This window comes from Camarhynchus parvulus, chromosome 3, assembly GCF_901933205.1.
Source record: "Camarhynchus parvulus chromosome 3, STF_HiC, whole genome shotgun sequence".
Lineage (NCBI taxonomy): Eukaryota > Metazoa > Chordata > Aves > Passeriformes > Thraupidae > Camarhynchus > Camarhynchus parvulus.
Genome location: NC_044573.1, coordinates 83,673,399 through 83,696,935, shown reverse-complemented (window position 1 = coordinate 83,696,935; position 23,537 = coordinate 83,673,399). Strand labels below are relative to the sequence as shown.

Genomic DNA, 23,537 nt, shown 5'->3' with positions numbered 1-23,537 from the left:
CATAATCTTACAGTACACTACTGCAGTCAAATGAAAGTTCACGAAACAAAAAAAAAAAACACCAAAGAATTTTCCTTTGCTGGAAAATGTTTATTAAATACCCTGCTTTGTACTTCTTTCCCAAAATGTCACTACAACAAAAAATCCCCACTACTGTCAGAACACAAACAAAGCCGCCTTGATGCAATCAGGCAATTTCTGGGTTTGAGACTGAAGCTTTTTGCAAAAACCCAGTCTGTTCATGCCAGTTCCATTCAAAATGGAGAGCAGGGAGATTCCCAATTTGACCCTGTGTCACTGCAGAGCTAGGGCGAGGCTAGCCCCATGGAGCCATGGTCTCAGAGAGACACTAGGGTTGTACACCTGGCTCACACTCTGAGATAAGGGCACCAGTCATCAGGGAAAGAAAATGCCCTATCTCATTTTCTGAGACTGCTAACATTAAAAGTAAGCATGAGAAAAGGTCCTTGACCAAGTATTTTTAAGAATATAGCAATATTGCAGTCTTTAACTTAAGACTGCACAATAAAAATTCAGCACATTCAGAATTCATTTCATACAAATTATTGTCTACTTTTTCAAGCTATTAATAAAAGACAACATTGTCTGTGTTGGAAAAGCAATTATTTAAATGTAGGTAGTTACAAAAATCAACTACACTACCTTCAGCTCATGTTTTTGCTTTAGTTGCTGAATCTCTACTGCTCCCACAGTGTTTGACATCAAATCTTTCATCTTTTTTTCATAATGCTCCTTTAAACGCGTTAGGTCATGAGAAAGCTACAGTGTATAAAAAGACACAATCTTTTCAAAAAGCCATAGCGAGAACTGCATGCTAAAGCACTCACATAAATCATGCACATTGCCCCATCTATCTACTGACACAAAGACAGCTAAGGGAAAGCTATCACTGAGGGAAAACTATCACTGAGGGAAAACTATCACTGAGAGAAACTCCAGTCCGAGGAAGGGACCATCGCTCCTGGGCACTGCTGAGCTCCGCCAGGTGCTTTTCTGTAAAGACAGGGGCAAAGCCACTTAGACTAAGGCAACTAAATTGTGATACATCTTAATTGTATTGTGCCTATCTCTTAAAAACCACATAGAAATGATACATCAGCCTTAACCATAAGCATTATCCACTGGAGCACAAAACCTAGTCTATATTTCAGACTATCCTTCAAAACAGTGAATCAGAAGAAATCTAAGAGACTGAGGAACCTGTGGAGATTACTGGAACCTGAGAATACGGAAACTGACAGGGCAGTGAGTCAGGTAAGGAGACACTAACAGGATTCATGTTCTTGGGGTTTCCACAGGCATCATAGTCTCATTGTATGAACTTGGGTGTAACCATCTCATACATTAATATATTCATTTGCAAGGTAAGGAAACTATCACAGAGAAAGGAATGCTCTGGAACACTAATTACCATTTGTTAAACATTTTGACAAAGGTAGATAAAAGAGGTTAAAACACAACCAGGAAAGAAAGAAAAAAAAAAGAGGAAAATATTTGGTGTGCCCTATAATAGAAGTCCAGTGGAAAACCCCTCAGCTTGATATCAGAGTTATTTGGCAAGAGATCAAAGCCTCAGGGAAGAGAAGGCCTACTGAGTTGAAAACAAAGCGACAGGCCCAGCATGTAGTTCCACTAGGCTGGGTCAGGATGCAATTACTTCTAACATCATGATTCTGGCATTACAGCAGTATAATAAAGAATAGCATCTGGTTCATAGACAAGAAATATTTAACAGCACAAAAACCTTCCCTTCTTAAAATAAAATAGTAAATAAATAGAATAATAAGAATTATAATGAAAAGGTGACTTCAAGGGAAGTCATACCAGCACTTAAAATTAAAAATCCCACATCCAACCTTGCTGTACTTTTCAACTAACATTAAAATTATAAGTAGGGCAAGTCCCTCACAGGCTCTGAAAGGCTACAGAAGGTGATGTGCTGGTAATATACGGTAATATCCATTACAGGACCTGAGGAGAAGTGAAAATTAGTACAAGCAATGGATACAGAGAAAATGTAAATAAAGAAGAGTAATGTCTGCCTGTGCTGAAATGCCAATGCAGGGAGGACTGAGGTTGGCTTTTTGGGGTTTTTTGGTTTTTTTTCTTTTGTTTGGTTGGTTTTTTTGTGGTTTTTTTTGTTTTGTTTTGTTTTTGTTGTTGTTGTTTTCTTGGTTGTTTGTTGCAAGGGTTTTTTGGCAATCCTAAAGTTTCCTTCCTCACTCTCTGCCAAAACCCTTCCCTAATTTCCTAATTTCTCCATCTCCCAGCAACCCATCCAGGTGCAGGAGCCTATGTGACTTTTCCATCCACCAGCTCAAGTGTTCCTTACCTCCTCACACCCACCCTCACAAGGCAATCCCCAAAACCTTTTGTTACAGGCCTGAAAAAGCCATCTGCACGGCAGTACCCAAGGGCACACCCCTCTTCTCTCATCACTCCTCAGTCTCTTGCTCAGACACTCTGTGCCTGATCCTGGTGCAATCACATTCAACCACTGCCAACAGTTTTCCATGACAGATCAAAGTAAACTTTTAAGAGTTCCAAAAAATGGCTTTAAACCTTGCTTTGTTCACATATGATAAATAAATTCTTATGACTATGGCCAAAGCTGAAGCTAGGGATAACAAGAGAAGATTAAAACAAAAAAAATAAGTCAGCAGCCATGTTAAGGCTTACACACTCACATGCAAAGTAATTTCCTAGTCTCTTCCAAGGTATTTAAAACAAAAAAAATTCAAACTCCATTTTTTCAGTCTTGTTAGAAAAAACTGCAAAACAAACAGCTGCAACAGCTTAAGAACGTTCTAGTCAGAACAAAACCAAGACAAAACCAGAGGATGAGCACTCAGCTTACAAAGTGCAGATTTGGATGGGCTCAAGTCTTGCAGTTAATTGCTCATTCCCTGATTTCCAAAGGACGTGTAGCAAGGATGGAGGTGAGGGGAGAGCAGATTACATGTACTGGAGGGAAACACAGACAGTAAGGCTTTTATTCTCATCAAGTTAAGAAACCTGCAAAATGAAAATAAGGGTCCCATGAAATAACACCCTGTCTGCAATCCCTGCACATTCCAGCCACGGGGTGCTGAGGCAGCTCACAACACACAGTTGCCAAGCGGCTCTTGGGGGTCTGTCCCCAGTCAGCACACACTGGGAGCCTCTCACAAAGAGGATACTCAAGAAGAAGAGGAGCCAAGGTGAACAGAAGGCAAGAGCCCAGGGCCTCTCTCCCTATGCAATGGGAGAGGTGCAGTGAGGACAGCCACGTGTGTCACCTGTGCCTTCCTGCCTCCTGCAGAACACATGGAGCCAAAGGCACGAGACCTGAGAAGTGGCACAGATGGATCATTTTAATCATGCTGCCTCTCTTCTCTCCTCTCCTAACAGGTAGAACTCTCTTTGATTACAAAAATCTTTTACTTTCAGAAGTTTTTTAAGTTCAGTCACTTTCAAACAAGCAAATTGATGCAGATCTAAGACAGAAAGCTAGGGAACGCTGGCAAAGAGTTTTGTGACTTTTGAGCACCTAAAGATCTCAAACCATCAATTCTTGTCAGGCTTGTCCCATTTATTCTTCACATTATTTTCCACATTTATTTACCACTTACACTAATCCAGCAAGTGCAAAAGAAGAGAAGGTAAGGAACTGCCCATAAGAAAAACAATCTCATTTTTAATTTAATTTTTATCCAATTTGAGTTGTATCTTTTTTTTGTACGAAACTTCTGTTTAATATTTTCATATCTTCTTTTCCCTGTTACATTTTGTTATGTACTGTCACTTCCACACTGATTCATATCTCCTTTAAAAAGATGCTGTTGGCATTAGAAACTGAATTGAGGAAAAAAAGAAATACAGGAGAGAAAGGGAAGCGTTGGAAACCAGGACAACCTCAATGACTGAGCAGCACTGCAGGATACATACATGTCTCTTGTGGTTGCCTCGCAAAAAGGAGCTGGGAATTCCATTTTTACACTCAGAATCACTCTGTTCTTCATAGCTTTCAAACTCACTTGAACTCCACCCGTATTCCAGCGAGCTGTTTCCACCATCATCACCATTTTCAACGTCATCATAAATCATTTCCTCTGCAAGAATTAAACCAAAATAAAAAAAGCTACACTGAAATGTATGTTTGTTCAAACACTGGAAAACTTACTCAGGATGTGCTACAAAGAATTGTACAGATTTCTGTATGCACATTAAAAATTTTGAATTAAATCCAATATTCAAATAGCCAAAGTGGATTGTCTTTGTTGAAACAGAGTACTAAAAAAGGACAGTGTTATGGGTACACACCATGATCCTTTTAGAAACATGTGCTACTCAAATGACACTGTTGTGTCCAAATCCCACAAAATTATTTAGAACTTCAAAGGAAGTTTAAACTCTAACTGTGAATAGACATCTGCACTGACAAACATCATTCTTCCACATTTAAGCTTCTCATTTGTCCCTAGGGACATGGTAAAAAATGGTAAAACATGGCAAGAATCGAATGAAAATGTCACTACTTCCAGCAGAACAGGTCAGACTAAAGCAGCAAGAAACATGTTACACAATGGTGTTTTATGACTCATCACCACCAGTCACTGGAAGTCTCCCACACCTGGCAGCTGCCTTGCTCATGATTTACTCTAAAAACCTGAAGTATTAACCTTTTCAAGACATAACCTTTTCAAATCTGTATTACAAAGGCTGACTGAAGTACCTCCTGTTAAAGACACAGGTCTTTCTATTGGCACAGATGTCGAGAACATAAAACTTACTCAAAATAAAATGGCAAATTTCGAGCCAATTTCTTAACAGGAAACAGGAATGCACTCTACCTGCAGCATCATATGTCAGTACAAGTGGAAAAGTGTGGACATGTCGTGGTACAACACTTCTATCAGGAATCCCTATTGTCAGAAGTTATGATGCAGCATTTACAACTGGCTCCTATTAAATCCAGGAAACAGCAGCTGTGCTTTTATTACAAGATTGACATTTCATTTAAATAGAGAAAAAATATGTACTCAAAAGAAAAGCCAATATGTTTTACACACGCATCAAAACCCTGGATTTTAATATTAACACTGGAATCCTCTGTGTTAATTATAAAGGATTTAATTAGTCTAATTTGGAAGATTCAGATTTTCAATTTTTTTTAAATCCCCATGCATATCAAGAGTGTCCTTAAAATATGGTTACTGAAGAAGGCATCTTAGTGGTAAATCTAACACAATGAGTAATTTAAAAGAACCATCATAGTAAGTCAAAATAAATCAAGAAGTCTAACACCTGTGCTGTGAGCTTTGGGGCAGGATTTACCCCATGACTGGGTGAATTTATCTTGTCCATGTGGTAATACAGATTGTCCCACTGAAACTTTTTTTGGAATAGTTGCATCTCCCTGACAAAATATACAAATAATAAACATCAAGATCACGAATGTAAGAAGATGAAACTTCCCTTACTACCTATTTCCTCAGAATCTTTCAATGTCTTAGAGGACAACACGAAAATCAAAATTTTAATTGGTGTCTTATGGGTTAAGCTAAACAATCTGACCAATATGCTCAGCAGAGCTTTGCCCCATATCCCACCCAGCTCAGCCACCTGGGCCTGGTACTTGTTTCCTGACTGATCAGCAACAGCACAAAGATGTCCCTGCTCAGAGCAGCAATGAGGGAACTTCCAGTGATATAAGCATTCAAGTCATGAATGTAGCATGGTTCTTTCCAATAATAAATTTAAAAAATTTAGTAAAAATTTGTAAAACACCTTGCCTGAACACTACTAAGGAAAAAAATTAAACTGTTACAGCTTTAAAGATTAATGTGGGTTTCACACAGCAAAGCTCGAGCGTTTTCTTGATTCATTAACAATTTCAGTATCAAAGACCCACACCCTCTGAGAGCCACGATGAGTAAGATGCTGAGCTCCCAATAAGCCAATTCACTCAAACACAAAATCAGTCAGTAGCAACTGATCTTTAGGCAGACTTCACTATACCCAAAAACTGCAAAACAAAGCTGAGTAAGAACTCAATGAAATATGCTTCTTGAGCCCTAACTCCATCATTTCCAGTAAAGGTAAAATCTTGACTTCAGCAACTACATTGAGATCTATTCTGCCCCCTCCAAACATGGTCACAACCATCAGGAGTGAACCACTTCAATGCTGAAATAAAACATTTGTGTAGAGTCACAATCAGGATGGTGAACAGCCACCCTGGACCATCTCTTCCATCTATCAAGCATTTATATATTGAAGGGGACTTTCAAGGAAAGAGCTTCTCTCTATCACCATGACAATGATACATTATCATACATCATTTAAGGATTTAAAAGACCATTTTCCTAACCATCTTGCGTTGTTCAGGGCACTACAGCTACAACACCCAACACTGTAATTCTCTAATATGCAGAGTACTCAAGCATTTGGAACAGTATCTATAAAACAAAGTAGAATCCAGCTTCTGAGACGAGCAGTATAGGAGACCTGCTGAGATAGTCTTTTAAGTATTAGTATAATTCTGAACTCTGTAAGACCCACCAATTATTGACACAATGGTAAATCCATTTACATATATTTTAGGCACTTAATGAACGTATCTGTTTAGTATACATGCACATAATTCCATTTTGCATTGCTTTCAACATTACAAAGACCTCAAACCTGGTTCAGAGTCTGAATCTTCTCTTGGCACATCATCATAAATTACCTCATCGGGGTCTAAAATCAAGACAGAAAAAAAAAACCAACAAATGAGAAACTTCCTAAAATTTGAATGGGACCAAGTATCTAAGAGGCATTTGGACAAAGCCCTTAACATGCCTTTAGCCTTTGGTCAACCCTAAAATGGTCAGGCAGTTGAAATGCTGTAGGTCCTCTCCAACTGAAATATACTATTATATTTTTTAAAAGTTTGGTTATATTGGTATATATTAATACAATGGAGATATGACTCACTCTCTACTAGCATTTTGCCTGCACATCTAATCATTCAAATATGGTAATAATGCACAAATATTGCAATAATGCACAAAGTAGTATATGGTATTTGTGAAATTTCAGTTTTATCTGCATTGCTTATGATGACCTTTGGTAGCCAAAACCAAAAATCCACTTCAAAGCTAGTGTTTCTCCCTCCTTCTTACAGAAGTATGGCATGTCCTCTGCCTGTTGAAGGCTGCTCATTGCCTTACTGAGTGGCTGTAGAAAAGCTGAAATTGACTTTTTAAAAACTAAATGTAATGATTATCATAGTAAATTAAGAGGCAGAATGACAAATTCTTCAGTTACTTCACAAAATATGTAAGATGAACACCAGCCCAGTGGGAACAGCTGAGAACAGGCAGGATAACCTGTCCTCAAACCACACAGTCTCTGTGGTTTAAAATGCAGCTACCAGCCAAGAATCAACAGCACACACCAAGACAGTGGCAATTCCTTCTCTTCCTCCTCCTCCAAGTACTTATCTGCCACTACTGCACAAGAAGAACAATTTCAAATACAGTCACAGATCAGACTCTGAACTGGAGCTTATTTCCACTGCACATGCATTGATAGAGCTAAATGATTTCCATAACACATGATTCCATAGACTCCAAAAGGTGGAAAAATGAATGTTAACTTCATTCTAAAATACAGTTTTATTAGACTGTTGAATGTTCTACAGCTGAATGTTTTATTACAGAATGTTTTATTACTGTTGAATGTTCTACAGCTTGGTTCTGGAATCTATCTAAAAACACACAATAAAAGTGAACATGGACATTCCCATAAAATCCCACACACATACTGCTGATCACAACTTAAAACTGACCACCTTCCACAGCTGTACTTCAGTGTTCACTGGTACTTACTTTCCATCCATGCTGTATTTGCAGGATCTGCAACCCATTTGGCCAGGGCATCATCCTCTTTCTTGGTCTGGTTATCTTCACTTGAAAAAGAGGCCACAAAAATAAAAGAACTAAAAGTTACACCACAATGTTTTTAAACATCCATGAAGACAAGACAATAAATGTATTTCTGCCCTCTAGTTTCCACTCCAAGGGCGCTGATTAGTCAAAAATGTTGCTTCAGTGTGTAGTTGGGTGATGAATAAGCTATTCAAGTTAATAGTCTTACAATTTTAGTCAGAAAATCGAAAACACTTTCTTTACAATCTTAAAAAATACTCTGCTTTTGAGTTCATCTACCATAAAACAGGAAATTCTCTCAGAAACAGTGAAGTGAGAGCTTCTTTTTCATGGTAAATAGGACAAAGATATTCTGGGTTACATCAGGAGCCATCAGGCAGAGCTGCTCCCCTCCTCCACCTGGTGCTGGTGAGGCTGCTACAGCAGCATGTCCAGTCTTGGCTTCCCAACACTCCCCTGCTAGAGAGCTGTGGAGAAAGTGAAGCTACCTCTAGAGAAATGTAGAGAAACTGCAGTGAAGGACTAAAGCTTATGGATTACAAGGAAGGAAATAAAAGACACGGAGATTATTTAGTCTGATGAAAAGGATGTTATGGGGTGACCCAAGAGTAGCTACAACTATCCAAAAGAGAACTATAGAGGTGAGGGATTCAGGGTTATTTTTTTGTTTGGGTTTGTTTTGGGGATTTTGGGGCCTTTTTTTGTTTTAATGCCAGACAAAGGGGGAATGGTCAACAGACTGCTCACTGGGAGATTTGGTTTGGACATCTGGGGAGGTAGGGGGGGAAAGAGGGGAAGGGAAGGTAGTACAGCAGGGAAGACTGCTTGAGGAAGCTGCAGCACCTCCATCCTTGGAGGGTTGAGGGCTCAGCCAGCAAGGCCATGGTTGATCTGATGGATCCTGCTGAAAGCAGCAGGCTAGACCAAACCTCCAGCAATCTGTTGCACCTGACATTGCCATCAGTCTAGAAAAATTCAACCCAGTGTCTTCAAAAATGTCATGCACAGTTATACACACCAGTGCTGATTTTTGTAAAAAGCAGAATTACAGGAGTAAGAAAGTGAAAAAAAACCAAACCAACAAACATGGAAGCATCACACAAGGAAAATAAAATACTTATCAAATGCAAGCTTTCCTAGGAATTAAGGCTTTGCAAATCATTAAAACATGATGAACTGGCAATCACCTATTCTGAGGGTCCTCCAGGTTTACAGAATTATAATGACATTCTTCAGTTGCTGACTGTGTACCTGCCAAGTAGGAAAAGAAAAAAGAAAGCGTTTGCAATAACATGTCAGTTTGGTTCAAACTGCACATTTTACCATAAGAAATTGATTTTACTAGATCATTACTAAAGAATAATCTCCTTCCTTGCAATATTTTTATTCTTACACATGTTTAAAAAGAATTGGAAATTTCTTCACACCATGCATTTCTGAAAGCTAAGTAATTCAAAGACACAGCCATTTCTTAGAAGAGCTGTTAAGAGGAAATCACAATGGCTAATGCATTTAATTCTCTCTCTCAAACATATATTCCTCTACAAGCAACACAAACATTTGCTTTTACTTGACAGTATTCCTAATAGTGGTAAAAAGCAAAGGCTGGAATAAAAGCTGGAATTATAGAAGAGCAGCTGCCCAGCTAAAGAAAAGTATACTCAAAATACAAAAAGGCAGGATATGGGCAGCTTTCTTTTCCTACTGTCTTGACATTAAGCTGTCAACTTTCTCAAGTCTGGTTACAAAATGGATCTCTTGTTTCTGTAATAATCCATAGTTATTTCCCTTTCTAGTTTCCTCTTCTGTCTTAAAATTGTACTAGAAGACAGAGAATTCATCAAATCATCAAGGGAAAAATCCAACAGCAACTCTAAATCCACAAGAACTGGAAAATAAACAAACAAATGCATATAAAAAGGCAAAAGGCAGAGGAATTTTGCCAGGATGTAGGAAAAACAATAAAAGGTATGAGAAGAAACCATTTGGATTGAACACTGAACTCTGGATCTGGAAATTATTTCATTACATTAAAAAGGAATTAGCATTAATCATACTCACCCAGGGTGAGTGCTATACAGGTAAGGTACCTGAGGTTAACCAAGGGTTCCCTTTCAAATCAAGTAAGGTGTGTAAATACAGTACCTTCCTCATCTACAGAAACACTGCGTATGATGACAGGACTGCAGTACGCTGGCACTATCAAAGGTAAGTTGGATGGCACAGCATATCCACAGGGGACAGGAACAGAATATCCACCAGACAGGCTGGGACTGGCACATTCCTCTGGAGGACTTGGTTCTGGTGATGAGGATGGATCCTTATCTTGAATTGGGGAAATATTTATGACTGAGTAGGGATTTACTTTGGCTGGAGTGCCTTCTGCAGCAGGTTCTGATGTTTGCAGCTTCTCAGTGTTTTCTAAATTACCGTCTCCTTTAGTTGAAAGATTAAGCAAAAGTACAAAGTTTCAGTTTTCATACCTCCTCAAGCTGCTCTAATAGCTCTTTGCAAGTATGCTAAACACTGAACTGATCTTTTCTATACAAGTTGCTTACAATCAATGACTCAAAATTCCCACACAGTATTGCCAACCTCCCCATTTTACAGGTGAGGAATGCAACAAGAGCAAAACAAGATGAGTTACAAAGATGCCTCTGGAAAAACAGTAACTTGACTGACATAAGCACATGAGTGAAAACAGTCTTAAATCATAAAGGTTGAAATCTGGATTCTAAACAATTCTGAATCTTACAAACAGAAACACAAGAAATATTTTAGGGGTGGTCGTGAGGACAAGAAAAGTCACAGAGTCCTAAAGAGCAGTCCTAAAAATGCCCTGTTAAGAAAGGGAGGAAGAAAATAACTTCACAAGTTTTCCTCTTTGAAAATGTATTGTTTTCTGTTATAGAAAGTTCCCAGTGTTTTTTGAGACAAGCTGAGCTACAGCAGAACCACAGGGCCCTCTGAAGGGAACTGCAGAACTGTATCCCAAGTGATCAAATTATTTTAAGCTGTATGCACAACTTCACAATAAGGGTGAGCAAGCAACAGATGCTCAGGGAAAGATGGTGTTTAAGTTCCAGGTTGTCAAACTCCACAGTACCTGAAGAGTTACCTATTTTTAATTGCCATAAGCACAGTGAATCTGTTTACAAAAGGAAATTGGATTAAAGTAAGCAAAATCAGCTGTTAGAAATTTGAGCATAATACAGCAATTTCCATACTACACCTCAGCACTGGGAACATCTGCATCTGTCATTAAAAATGTTCCAATATTTAGCTTCTGTTTATGAACAAAATTCATACAGTCAAACTCTACTTAGTTTTATGCACAACAACTCAAGCTCAGCAACCAGCAAGCTTAGCTATGAAACAGCTTATCTCAAGCCATCAATGTGCCTTAAGACCAGCAAGGATACACAGTTTTCCTGTAGCATGACACTCAGACTATGCCCAACCCATTGGTTTGGATATCACACTTTAGTGGGAAACCTCATGGGAACTACATGTGATGGTCACTTGCCCTGCCAGATATACCATGACTGAAACTGGCAGGAATATTCAAAACACTTCCATGGTATTTCCACGTGTGAGAGACTGGACTATGACTCAAAACAAACTGACCATTTTCAGGAGTTCCTGGGTGCTTTGCTGAGGCTGGGTTTGCAAGCCCACAAAGAGAAGGCAGTAAGTTTTTGGGTGTGTAATGACAAACCTCTGGTCTGCGTAAGACAGAAGGGGTGAACTTCCCACCACCAGAGGCTACAAACTGTGCTCTGACGCTGGCAGGAGGCAGAGCTTGCGGAGAGGCTGCCCAAATCATGGCGAAACTGCCCTCCCTTACACACACAGCCTCCTCCCAGGGAAGGTCACATTCACACAAGGCTCACTGACATCAGGGGCAGCTGCCTTAGAAGAACTCATAAACTCTCAACTACCCCTGAAGTGCCCTCAGACTCATTTCTGATGCACGTGATCAAAAGATAGTGTAGAACTTTGCCCTCACAGAGGAGGTGCTTGGGCATTCCAACCTGAACCTGAGAGTGTATTAACCCACCAGGCTTTGTATTCTATGGGCTTTTTCTCCCACCTCTGACAGATAAAGACCTTCAATTGTTACTTCAATCAAGTGTCATCACAAATCCATGGCCGGTGATTATGTATCTTCCTACTCTTACCCTTTCTTTCTCTTTCTTCCTTCCTTTTCCCATTTATGTTTCCTTAAGCAGGTGGTATTTTTATGCTTTGATATTGCCATATTACTTTATATAACAATAACCAAAATGGCTACATATACATTTTCCATTACAACCAAATTGTTCCAAAATAAACCCAACATGTGCATCTTTAAAAACACCAATCTTTCAGTGTTGTTCCACTCTAATCTGCTCCAAGACATTCATTAAGAAGAACCTGAGTTGCCCTCAGGGGTGGGCCATATCACCATGGAAAACTCTTGTTAAAGTACTTTTATTGCACCGTCAAGAAAAGGCATCCTATGATCAGTCTTGACTATTTAGCACAGTGGAGGTACAGACCAACAGGCTGACTTACCTGCAGCACCAGCCTCTTGGTGCTCTATGTAATTCCCAGGACCAGGAATAGGTGGCACAAGGGCTTGTCTGTCTGCTTCTGGTATCTCATCTCCACTATCAAAATCAAACTGTTCTCCCTCATCCTCCTCTTCATCATTCAGGCCCGCGGCTTTTGGTTCATGCTCTAGAACTGTGCAGAAAGACACACCTTTGTTTGCTTGCTCTCAATAATGATCTCATGGGACCAGTAAATGCTCCACATTACAAACGAAGCTTACACAATGAACCTTTAGATTTTTAGGTTACTGGAACAGAACAAAAGTTGATTGATATCTTGATAAGCTCATGCAGTTTTCAATAAATCCTTTAGCGCAAACAAGGAATTTACCTGGAAAGAAATAAACAAGTAATAATGCAAATACTCTTGCTTTTGTCATAATGAGCCAAGAGATTTTTAGAAAAACACCTAAACAGCCAAATTTTAAACAAGAAAACTTCACAGATTAATTTATCAGCACAGGGACTTTGCAACTTTAAAACTTCAAGTAATTTAGTAATTTTTCCTTTCTAACTGAAACTCCTAAGTCTATTCTTTCCTAACAGTGTCCAAGTACCAGTGACAATCACTTATTTCACACACTCCAACAGAGACCAGCAGATTGATTTTCCTACTCCAATATGAGATAGTTTAAAACCATGCAACATGTTATTAGCCCTAGTACCCCACACACGTACATTCTGGCGGAGGGAGGGTGTGGAACCTTTGAGGAAGTAATGGCTGAAATAATGACACCCTAATTGGATAGGAAGGGTGGGTTTGGGTTTTTCCCTCTTTGCTTGTGAAGATACTGTAGCACAGATTTGGCACTGTACATGGGGCTGGGGAGAGGGAGCAGGAAAAAGTACACAGCAGTTCCCCACCACGTTACTGGGGAAAACCCATGAAAATGTAAATCCCTTCATGTACCTACAGCATAAAACAATATCCTAAAAAAGATAAAAGTGTAAATACACAAGTATGTTATAAAAATTTACCTGAAGGTGATAAGCTTCCCCCCTCCATTCTCAGGTAACACAAAATGAAAAATAAGTCTTGCAAAGATGATTGGATCTGCTGCATCATGATGATGTTATCAGCTATCCTACCATCCAGAACACATTTTTTATCTTTATGATAAAACCCACAACACCCCAAAGCTCTAGACTGCTTAGATTGTCATGGTAATCAGCATTCCTGCCAAGGCTTCTGTTTCTTCAGGCAGGCTGAGCCAGCATATTTTACCACAGCCACAAATAACAAGATCGTTCATGCAGCCTCTCTGCTGGAGAAAAAGTCAACTAATTGCAAAAATAGTAAGGAACAAAAAACCCTGATTATCCTGCATTTATTGTCATGTGTTATGGCTGAGGCAGCAGGATATTTAATTTCATTTTGATGAATTCTTTTCAAAAATTCTTCTGCAGGAAGTCAGGCTCCTCATTTTTGCTTTGTCCATTACGAATTCCTCTTTTCCTGAAAGATGCAAGAAATTCTTCAGAGCTCTTCCAAGTGATTAAAGACAAACATGGCATTCTTCCTGATTCAGCATCCATCTGACTAAACTGTAATATTTGTTGCTTGGCTGTGTAATGGGGAAAAGAAACAAAAGAGGGGAAAATGTCTTTTCAACATTAGTAAAAAAATTTAAATTGGATATGCCAGCTAATTTTTTTTCTGTTATGGCTGTTAACACTGCCCCTCTTCATTCATTTTAAAACATTTACTTTGCATCGTAGATAAACAAGGCACAGAACCTGATAAATGGGCACTACAGCCTGGAAAGATTCCATGATCACATCACTGATGGGACAGCGGGTTAAGATTACAAAAAAAAGACGAAAAAAGAAAGAATACATTGTCCGTCAGAAAGAGAATACAGGAGACAAATAAATATCCTCAGTTCAGAAACTTTTAAAACTGTATTTCAACTTTGCATTATTTCTAAATTTACTTATTTCTGCAGGCATAAAATTTAGCCTTTTAAATTTAAAGATACTTTCCATCTCATATTTAATAAAAATATTCTCCTTTAAGCTTTTAATACCAAGGGCATACTATTTCAATTGACGGAAAAAGTATTTTAACAACAAAAATAAAATAAAAAGACGATAGGGGCTTTTTGCTTCACCTTAAGAGCTGATCAGAACATCAGATAAATACAGATTATGTTACACAAAAAACCACAAATTCCTGTTTTGAAAATAACTATTTTCCACAGTTCTTTGTGTTATGTCACAACAACACACAGACAAAAGCTCTTTTTAAGTGCTACAATTAGGAAGACAGACAGCAGTTAGACCCAGGATGAATCCAGCTACTAAACACAACTACAGGTCTTGCAAAATTTCATGCTCATGGAGAAAACCCCAGTTCTTCCTACCCTTTATCTGAAAATCAAAAGGATGAAGCCAAATAGTGCCAAATAGTGCATGAGGCAACTGTTTTGCAGAAAAAAATAGGGGGGAAGAGGGGGAGTCTGGTGGGTGTGGGGGGAAATTGCTTTTTTTTTTAACATAATTTTAAATGCACTATTTTTTCCTGAAGTAATAATCACACAATGCTTAGAATGACAGAGTCTGTCTGGAATTCAAATAATTAAATTAGTTACTAAAAATTCAATTTTCCCTTCCACCACTACTCACATCCTTAGCTTTATGTGTGCCAACCAGTGCAATGAGAATACAAAAAATTGATTGAACTTGTTCATCTTATGGCAATACCACTCTGAGAGCTCTTTAAATGCTTCAGGGAAATTCTCAGATTTCTAAAAATTTCCATTTGGAGTTTTCAAAATAGAAAAGAAATCTGATATAATGGAAACATTGTCTTCAAGTTAAATTAAGTATGAAAGTGCTAATTTAGAATCAGAAAAAGGAATACATGCTCTCATGACTGTGCACAGCACACAGATTTATGATTTTTCTTCAGTGAAATGACATTTCTAAGTTTACTTCAGAAATAAGCTCCATTAGGTTGTGTTTACAGAGACCTGCAGGGGCATAAGCAAATTTAAAAAACGTTTGGTTCCTCTGCCAATTGCAAAGCATTCTTGGCACCTTTTGCCTTCCCAGCCATTAACTAAGGAGTTAAGGGAATGACATTAATTTTATAGCCCAGACTAAGTCAGCGAAGCTGCATTAATAGTTTTCTTAAACAGTTTATTTTAGTGACATAGAAGTAAGATAAAATAGCTCTGCACTTACTATCAAGCGCATTTGGAATACAAAATGAACACATCTGAAATAAATAAAAGCACCCTAAATGTCTGTCCCCCCTTGCAATCTCACAAATCCATGACAACTCAGAAGAAGTCAACTGAAGAAGACAACTATCTTCCAAGAAAAAGCATGATAAAGGAAGAATGAAATAGAACCCCAAGCACAAACAGTTCAGCAGTCTGGGGCATGGGAACAATAAACCTGGAAGCCCTGGACATAAACAGGCAAGCTACCACCAAGAAATATGAATACTTTATGTTTTAAGTTTTGAAAAATATTTTTAGAAGTGGAAGCCTTCTGTATAATTAAGAATGTCATCTTTGCAATCAGTTGTACTCTTTTTTTTAAAGTTCACAGGCTATTATGGGACAAAAAGCAGAAATGTATCTATTATATTTAAAGAACTCAAATATTTTTAGTCGCTTCTACCATACAACCGATGAAGGAAATAAGTGTACAATGCTTTAAACGGCATATATCTAATTATTATTTAGTAAAAAAATATTAATACAATTGAACCTAAAACACACTGGCAGGAGGTGCCTGCTCTTATTCGAACATGCAGTTTTAAAACATTTATCTTTTTTATTCATTATTTTAGATTGCAACAAAACACTTAGGACTGCAAAGACCTACCTTCCTTTCAAATGGATTCCCCAAATGTTTCAACTTTCTACAAATACTTGAGTGTTGCAGACATCTTTTTATGAAAAATCCTTTCATTAGGATTTTTCCTTCTGAGAAGCTGAGAGGCCTCAGAAACAAAATGTAAACAATGGTTATCTGCTGCTGTGGAATGCAACAGGTAGATCCGTGATTGGTCTCGTGTGGATGTTTGGAATTAGTAACCAGTCACGCCAGAGCTGGCTCTCTCTCTCTCTGTCCAAGCCACAGACCTTTGTTTTCATTCTTTTCTATTCTATTCTTAGCTTAGCTAGCCTGAGATGAAACTTTTCCTCCTTTTTTTTTAGTCTAGTTTTAGTGTGATATATATCATAAAATAATAAATCAAGCCTTCTGAACATGGGAGTCAACATTCTCATCTCTTCCCTCACCTGAAAACCCCAGTGAACACCGTCACATTTGAGTATCTTGAAATACACAAAACTTATTAGTAAAAAAAAGTATTTTAAAATGTTACTATCCCAGAATATTTTGAGGTAACATAAAATTTGCTAGCTCACACAGGTTACAAGTAAAAACAAACTGCCAGACATAGCAATCTAAATGCTTATTATTTATCCTTGATACATTCCAGACATTTCTCTGATGAGATACCCTTTCCTTTACAGATCTCTATTTCTAGACAATTAAAATCTGCCAAGCTCCTTATGGAAGTGTACAATAGAAATAAGTATTGAAAGCATGCAGATACCAGGAAACAACTGATTTTTTCAAATTACCATTATTTTTATAAAACTAACCATTTGGGGCCAAACACACCCTGCTGACTGTGCTCCAGGATAAATGGGATCTCAAGCTGTTCCCTTTCTATTTCAGAAGAGATTTCAGAGCAGAGGCTTGGTGCTTGTCAGGATGGTGAAGCTTGTGCTTGGAAACACTCATGCCTGCAGAAGCTTCCAGATTTGCCCAATTTTGTAAAATACAAGAAACATGGTTGCAATTGGACAACATCTTGTTTCTCCCAGTTTGAAAGCACTGCTTAGGTTGCATTCCTAATGCTAGAAAGCAACGTGGTATTTTCAACCACTCATCTCTCTCCCACTTGTGACCACTAATTCTTCATTTCCAGGAGAGAAAACTGCAGTTAAATATTTTTTCACTCTGGTACTCAGCTGACACATCACTGTTCTGCCCTTCTGAAAGGACACCTGCAGCAGCACGGGCGCAGGGAGAGTGGCGAGGTGCAGGGCAGGAGGGACCCTGCAGGGGAAAGGCTGACCTGTACGAGCACTGCCACATCACTGCCACTTCCCAGGCACATGGGCCAGCCACCAGCACACCACTGGCGTCCATAAACCACCTCCTCACACAGTCACACAGGTGGAAAGTATGTGTTTTTCTGGGGGAAAATAAACATGTAGGACAAACCGTGCACATAAAAACACACGAGTGAGCGCTCCTTCCCATGGGAAGTGGGTCAGAGCCAAGGACTTTCCCTTTGCACTCATTTGCACCCATTCCCCTGGCACTCCCAGCTGTGCTAAGCTGGCTCAGCAGGGAGCCCAGGTCCTTGTGGTGGTACAAGTATGCTGCTAATTACACACAGCTCGCACACACATCCAAAGCATGACCACAATGTCAGCATTACCAGTCTCTGTGGAAAACAGTTACAAAAAAAACTCCAATCAAACTAAAGAGTATACATTCACGCAAAAATTGTTTCCAGTGATGGAAACAAAGGCAAAATCACATGAATTAACAGGCTTTCCCTGCAAATAACTAACAAAGAAATAAGTACAAATGCCTCTTTAGTATTTTGCAAATACACACACTACATGCTAATTATGTTGTTGAGCATGCACAACAGATATTATTCTTCTGGATAAAAAAAACAAATTCAAAACCAGAGTCAGAAGAGTAATGAATCTGCCTGCTCACATTTCAGAGAGCCTCCTAACAACAGCATGCCTAATTCCAAAAAAATTGCATTCATTGAAATAAAGCCCAGGTCTGTGGATGTTAGGAGAGATTTACCAATAGCAAAAACCCTGAAGTTTACAAACTATTCACAGCGCTAAAAATTTAAGTCTTAATTACCTAAAGTGTAAAAGAACTGAGTTGCAAAAAATCAAAAGTCTAAAATAACAGCATTAAGACATTAACCATGCTGTCCAGAGAAAAGCAGGAGCAACACCAGCAGACTTGTACTCCTTTGTAAAGCCTCAACGTGCTTTTCAGTGCTGACTACCTGATAACCAGAAAGGTAGCTACATAAAATCAGTGGTTTATGGCCATTTACTTTAAAGACTCAGCACACTGATATTGCCTGCCACCACTAGAAAAACAGATCAAGCCTGGTCCTGAGGATGTCTTTTCTACTTCAGCACCATATTAGTGTAGGGGGATAGAATATAAGAAAATAAAGACAGTGTAGAAAGTAATCTTACCCCTAAGGAGTTGCATGCAGCTGAGCCAATTATCAAAGATTAGGAGCAGGCCTGATATTAACAGGCCACAGCTGTAACTAATGAGAAGAAGAGTGCTATAAAAGAGTGGGTTGGCTGGTTGAGAAGGGAATTGGAGTCAGTTGGTCACTTTGTGAAGAAGAAAGAGTCAGTGTTTAGAAGAGCTACCCATGAGCAACACCAAGAAGGCATGAAACTTTTGTGTAAGGAGACAACCGTATGGAACCCCTGCAATAAGATGACAATATATTAGCACATTCTGACATACTAATTTCCAAGAAATACCAAGAAATTTTGCTGGTGCTACAAGGAAAGCCTGTACAGATATTATTTGGAATTCTGCATGAATACATGAGAGATCCCCCTCTATATTAAAAATCACCTATCCATATTAAAGGCTACTAGCCTTCAATCAGTATTCAAGGAATACCAATACACTTAACCCTTAGTACCCCCAAAGTCACCCATCTGAGTTGGTATTAATGCCACCAGACAGCTGAGCTGGGGTACAACGGGTCTGCTGATGGTGGCTGTGCAGCCGAGCTCAGCCTAAGCTGCTGCACACGTGATCTGCTGAACTCACCTACAGCGTGCTGCCAAATGGACAATCCACACAGGGAACAGGAAAACCAGAGAGCTCCAACGAAACAGAAATCAAACAGCAGACAACTACAAAGTCATTGAGAAAATTAAATATTCAGCTCTGGCACTGCAAGCATGTTGGCTAACCATAAGGTACAAATGATATACGAAGGAAAAACAGAAAACTTTTCTAGAAAATGCAATTTTGACCATGTAGTTGACAATTTTATGAAAAAATAACCTTTTTTAAGGAAACTTTCACCAGCGAGAGCAGTCTGGCTTGTTATTTACTTCTATATGTCTTTGTTCTACAAGTTATTAACTATTAATGTCTAGTTTTCCAAATAATTACTCTTACTTTGAAGCAATTGCCATTTGATGCTTTGAGGCATATGCATTTCACTTATACAGTCTATTTAATTCTAATTAGCAATATAAAACTGCTGAATCATCTAGCAATACCTTGGACCAGGAGCTCTTTAAAAGTAATTGGAACCCTATGAAGAAGAAGGCAGCCAGACACACCCTGGAGATGTGAAACAGGGAGCATGAGATCCCACCTCTACAGAAAGAAAGCATACAGCTCGGGTGCATAAACTATCATACTAATGAAAAGCTGAAAGCCAATCAGAGCAAAAGCTTGAGTTTTTAGGTCTTGGATCATTCTAGCAACATGTTTCTACCAGGATGACACAGTCTGGTTAAGAAGTTAGCAATATACTTGGCTTCATTTTTGGATTGTGTTTTTCCCTCCACCCTGCCAGTGATTGTACATACTTCCTAGACTGAACCTTTGGACGACTTCAGCAAAGGGATGCCTAAATCCTGGATCATTGGTCCAAGCTGAACAACCCTTTGTCTAGCAATGTCAACCCTTAAGCACTCACTGGGTCCCCCCAAAGGCACCACTTAGAACACCTAAAAGCCTCTGACTTCCAACAGCCGCTGACACGCAGCCGTTCATATGCTCAGCCCACCCCTGGAGCAAGAGCCCAGGCGGGGTCAGAAGATGCACACAGCTCCAGGAATCTGGGTGTCCCTTCGGACACACACTGCCAAAGGTTCCTTGTTCCCAACAATTACAGCTCCTCTAACACTCCAAGCACTGCATACAACCTGTTCACGTGTTTAAAAATAATTAAGATTTAACTATTTGTGTTTTCCCCTTGATGAATTCTGGACAAAGAAACAAACTAGGTATTAAATTTTTCTGCAATTTACTATATCCTTTGCTTAAAAAAGTATAAACTAGAACAGAATGGTTATGTCCTGTAAATCCAGGACAATACTGGAAATACTTTGGATTTCAGCTGGCTTCTTACCTCCTCATTTCTATGGTTACCCCTTCATCCAGCCTAAAGAGCACTAATCAGATAGACTGATTTGTAAACTCAGCATAATAGATGCAAAAAATGACAAATCCATTATCTCAGCAACTAATGAGGAGGGAGTTTTATAGCACCCTTTCTTAGTATTTATTTTAATTATTATTTGAACACATCTTGATCTTCTTTTCCCTAACATAGTAATGTCCAGTTTTACCTCAAAAAAAAAAAAAAAACAACAAAAAAAGCCAGTGGAATTCAAGCAAACTCATGAAAACAGTAATTCTTACATCACTGAACTCTGAGGAAATCCTAATTTAGAGTACCCTTTTACTATCACCAGTGGATACTGGGCAACAATGGTGTTTCCTTGGGACCTTTCAGTCCAACAGCCTCAGAGCCCTTCTCACTGCCCCCTTTCATTAGCCATGGAGAGGGAGGAAAGCTCTGTCTTGGCCCCAAGACTGGTCAAAGAAAACCACCATAGGCAAACATCACCATTCAGACCTTCAGCCAGTCCAGATGGAAGTCAGGAAGGAATTTCTTCCAATATAAAGGGTCTTGTTAAGAACTGGTTTTGTGTATTTGTTTTCCATGGCCAGGTTTCGGTGGTCCAGAGCCTACAGTGGTGGTTGCTGTTGTGAAAAGCTGCCAGAAGCTTCCCCCATGTCCAGCAGTGCCAACACCAGCCAGATCTGAGAGAGCTGCTGTGGGGAAAATGAACTCCATCTCAGGCACACCCAATACAGTTAGCAAGTGTTCTCCTCATGCAAATAGGAATGGGTCACCATCTGATATGCATGGGAAAACAGCAATCCCAGCCAAAGTTAATTTTACTTCTACTTCCCTTTGCAACACAGGAGACTGATAAGATCCTCTGGACAAATTACACTTAACCAATTCACTGCTCCAAGGGCAGCACCTGCATTTCCCTCTGTTCCTCCTGCCAACATACAGATAGGGAAATACAGAGACTGGGAAGTCATCCTTCAGTTACCATCCCCATGGCACTGGAGCACAGGCATCTTCCCTTCCAGCCCCTAGAGAAATTTCTACCAGCATAAGGTTATCCAGAAGGTTATCCAGAAACTATCATGCTTTCTCCTAAACAAAGTTATTGAGCTCAACAACAGACTATTTAACAGTAAGATTTTCTTGCAACAACCCTTCTTCTTCAACAACCCTACAAAATAATTTTCTGTATTCATTTGAATGAAAATATGGTAAGGCTAGAAAAATTATTTCAAATGAGGAAGAAAAAAGAAAATCTATACAGGGGGTTGGGAGAATCTTCTATCAGAAATGTTTAACAAGTTTTTTTTTTTCCTCAGATTACTAGGTGTAGTTTCAGTTCCTGCATGCAGGAAAAGCAAGCAGCATCTAATAAATGTCTCATTCAAAAATTCATACATTTTATTTAAGTGATTATAATACAGACAAGCTTTTATCTGAGACAAGCTCCTGAACAAGGTAAGAGAATTATAACAATTTATAAAAAAGTGAATCTTTCTGTAAACTCTAGAGTAGAATCATTACAGAGGCTTTAGGCATGGTTAGTGAATATTTATTGTGTTCAGTGAAACAGAAAAACTTCAAAAATGAAAAATTTCTCAGTTCTTTGCCAGCAATTTATCCCAGCCAGTTAATGATAGATACAAGTCCTAAAAATGCAAAAGAAGTATAGAAAAAAATAACTCACCCTCTTCTTACATGTTGGCTCACTGAAATTAAAATTTCAGAGCTTAGTTTCAACTGTTCATTGAAAGAATACCCAAATTCCTTTACAACTTTTGGGGTGTTTTTTTAAGCAATCAACACTAGTTACCAATCAACAAACAGTAGTTACCACCAAACAATGATCAAGTTTTGCTGCAATCCCCTCAAAGGCCTTTATCTCATCACCAACTACTCTTTCTGATTAACATGTCTGGGCCTTGTCCCTACACAGACCTAGCAAGTAAAGTCAAGTCACCTTAAAGAGCAGCTGAGTAAACAGGAAAACAGGAAAAATCCCAACAAAACAACTACATCTTATTAACCAGGAAGAAAACACCAAATATTATCAAAGGAATGAAGTCATCCACCAAGAAATCCGAACAGTAACATCATTTAACATGTTCTAAACATCTAGCAAAGTTTTTACCATTTTTCTTCACAATAAAATAAGATCTAATTACATCTATGTATATTGTGTTTTCTTTGTGGCTACTAAAACCAAAAATAAGCTATTTATAAACCTATTTATTTTCTATTTTTTTGTTTTTTCCAACACTCAAATATACTTGGCTAGAAGAAAAAATATGTAATTAGGAGTGACATGTGACACCATAAATGTTTTTTGCAAAGGGAATTTTCTTGTTACTCTTCATTACACAGCTTGTCTGAATTGTCACATAAAATAATTAATCCTTACCTTAAACAATGCATTGTCCTTCATTTACTGAGAGAAATGTGACCTTTAGAAATAAATAAATTGTTCTGTTACAGATGGGATGTCAGAAACCAGCAAGCTATTGCCAGTTCCAAAAACAAGGAGCCATTCATAAATACAATTCATATTCTGTTCTCATTCTCCCGAAATCTTGGCTCCCTTTTTACAATCATTTGTAACTGTCTGTATGCTGAAAATAGATACCTAACAATATTGTTTAGCCCAAGACCAGCTCCCTTCATATCTGCAGCTTAATTTAAGCAATGCCTTATTTCCCCAACCACAGTAAATAAATGCAATCTTAGGGTCTTCAATGTTTTGTACTTTCAGAAACTAAATCATAAAACATACAAGTCCTTCTCTTGTCGATATTTAAA

At 38.6% G+C, this 23,537-nt stretch overlaps 1 protein-coding gene across 3 annotated transcripts in view; it reads right to left on the bottom strand.

Annotated features, from left to right (window-relative positions):
• Positions 1-23,537, bottom strand: part of ARHGEF10 (Rho guanine nucleotide exchange factor 10) — a 111,206-nt gene that overhangs the window by 69,535 nt on the left and 18,134 nt on the right. For 2 of the 3 annotated variants that reach the window (XM_030946624.1, XM_030946625.1), the window contains exons 3-9: positions 12,495-12,665; positions 10,083-10,373; positions 9,125-9,188; positions 7,878-7,957; positions 6,688-6,744; positions 3,949-4,112; positions 664-780 (exon numbers count right to left, since the gene is read on the bottom strand). In XM_030946624.1, the coding sequence (XP_030802484.1) occupies positions 664-780; positions 3,949-4,112; positions 6,688-6,744; positions 7,878-7,957; positions 9,125-9,188; positions 10,083-10,373; positions 12,495-12,665 (944 nt within the window). The remainder of the gene's footprint in view (positions 1-663; positions 781-3,948; positions 4,113-6,687; positions 6,745-7,877; positions 7,958-9,124; positions 9,189-10,082; positions 10,374-12,494; positions 12,666-23,537) is intronic. The other variant, XM_030946626.1, reaches the window with a different exon arrangement.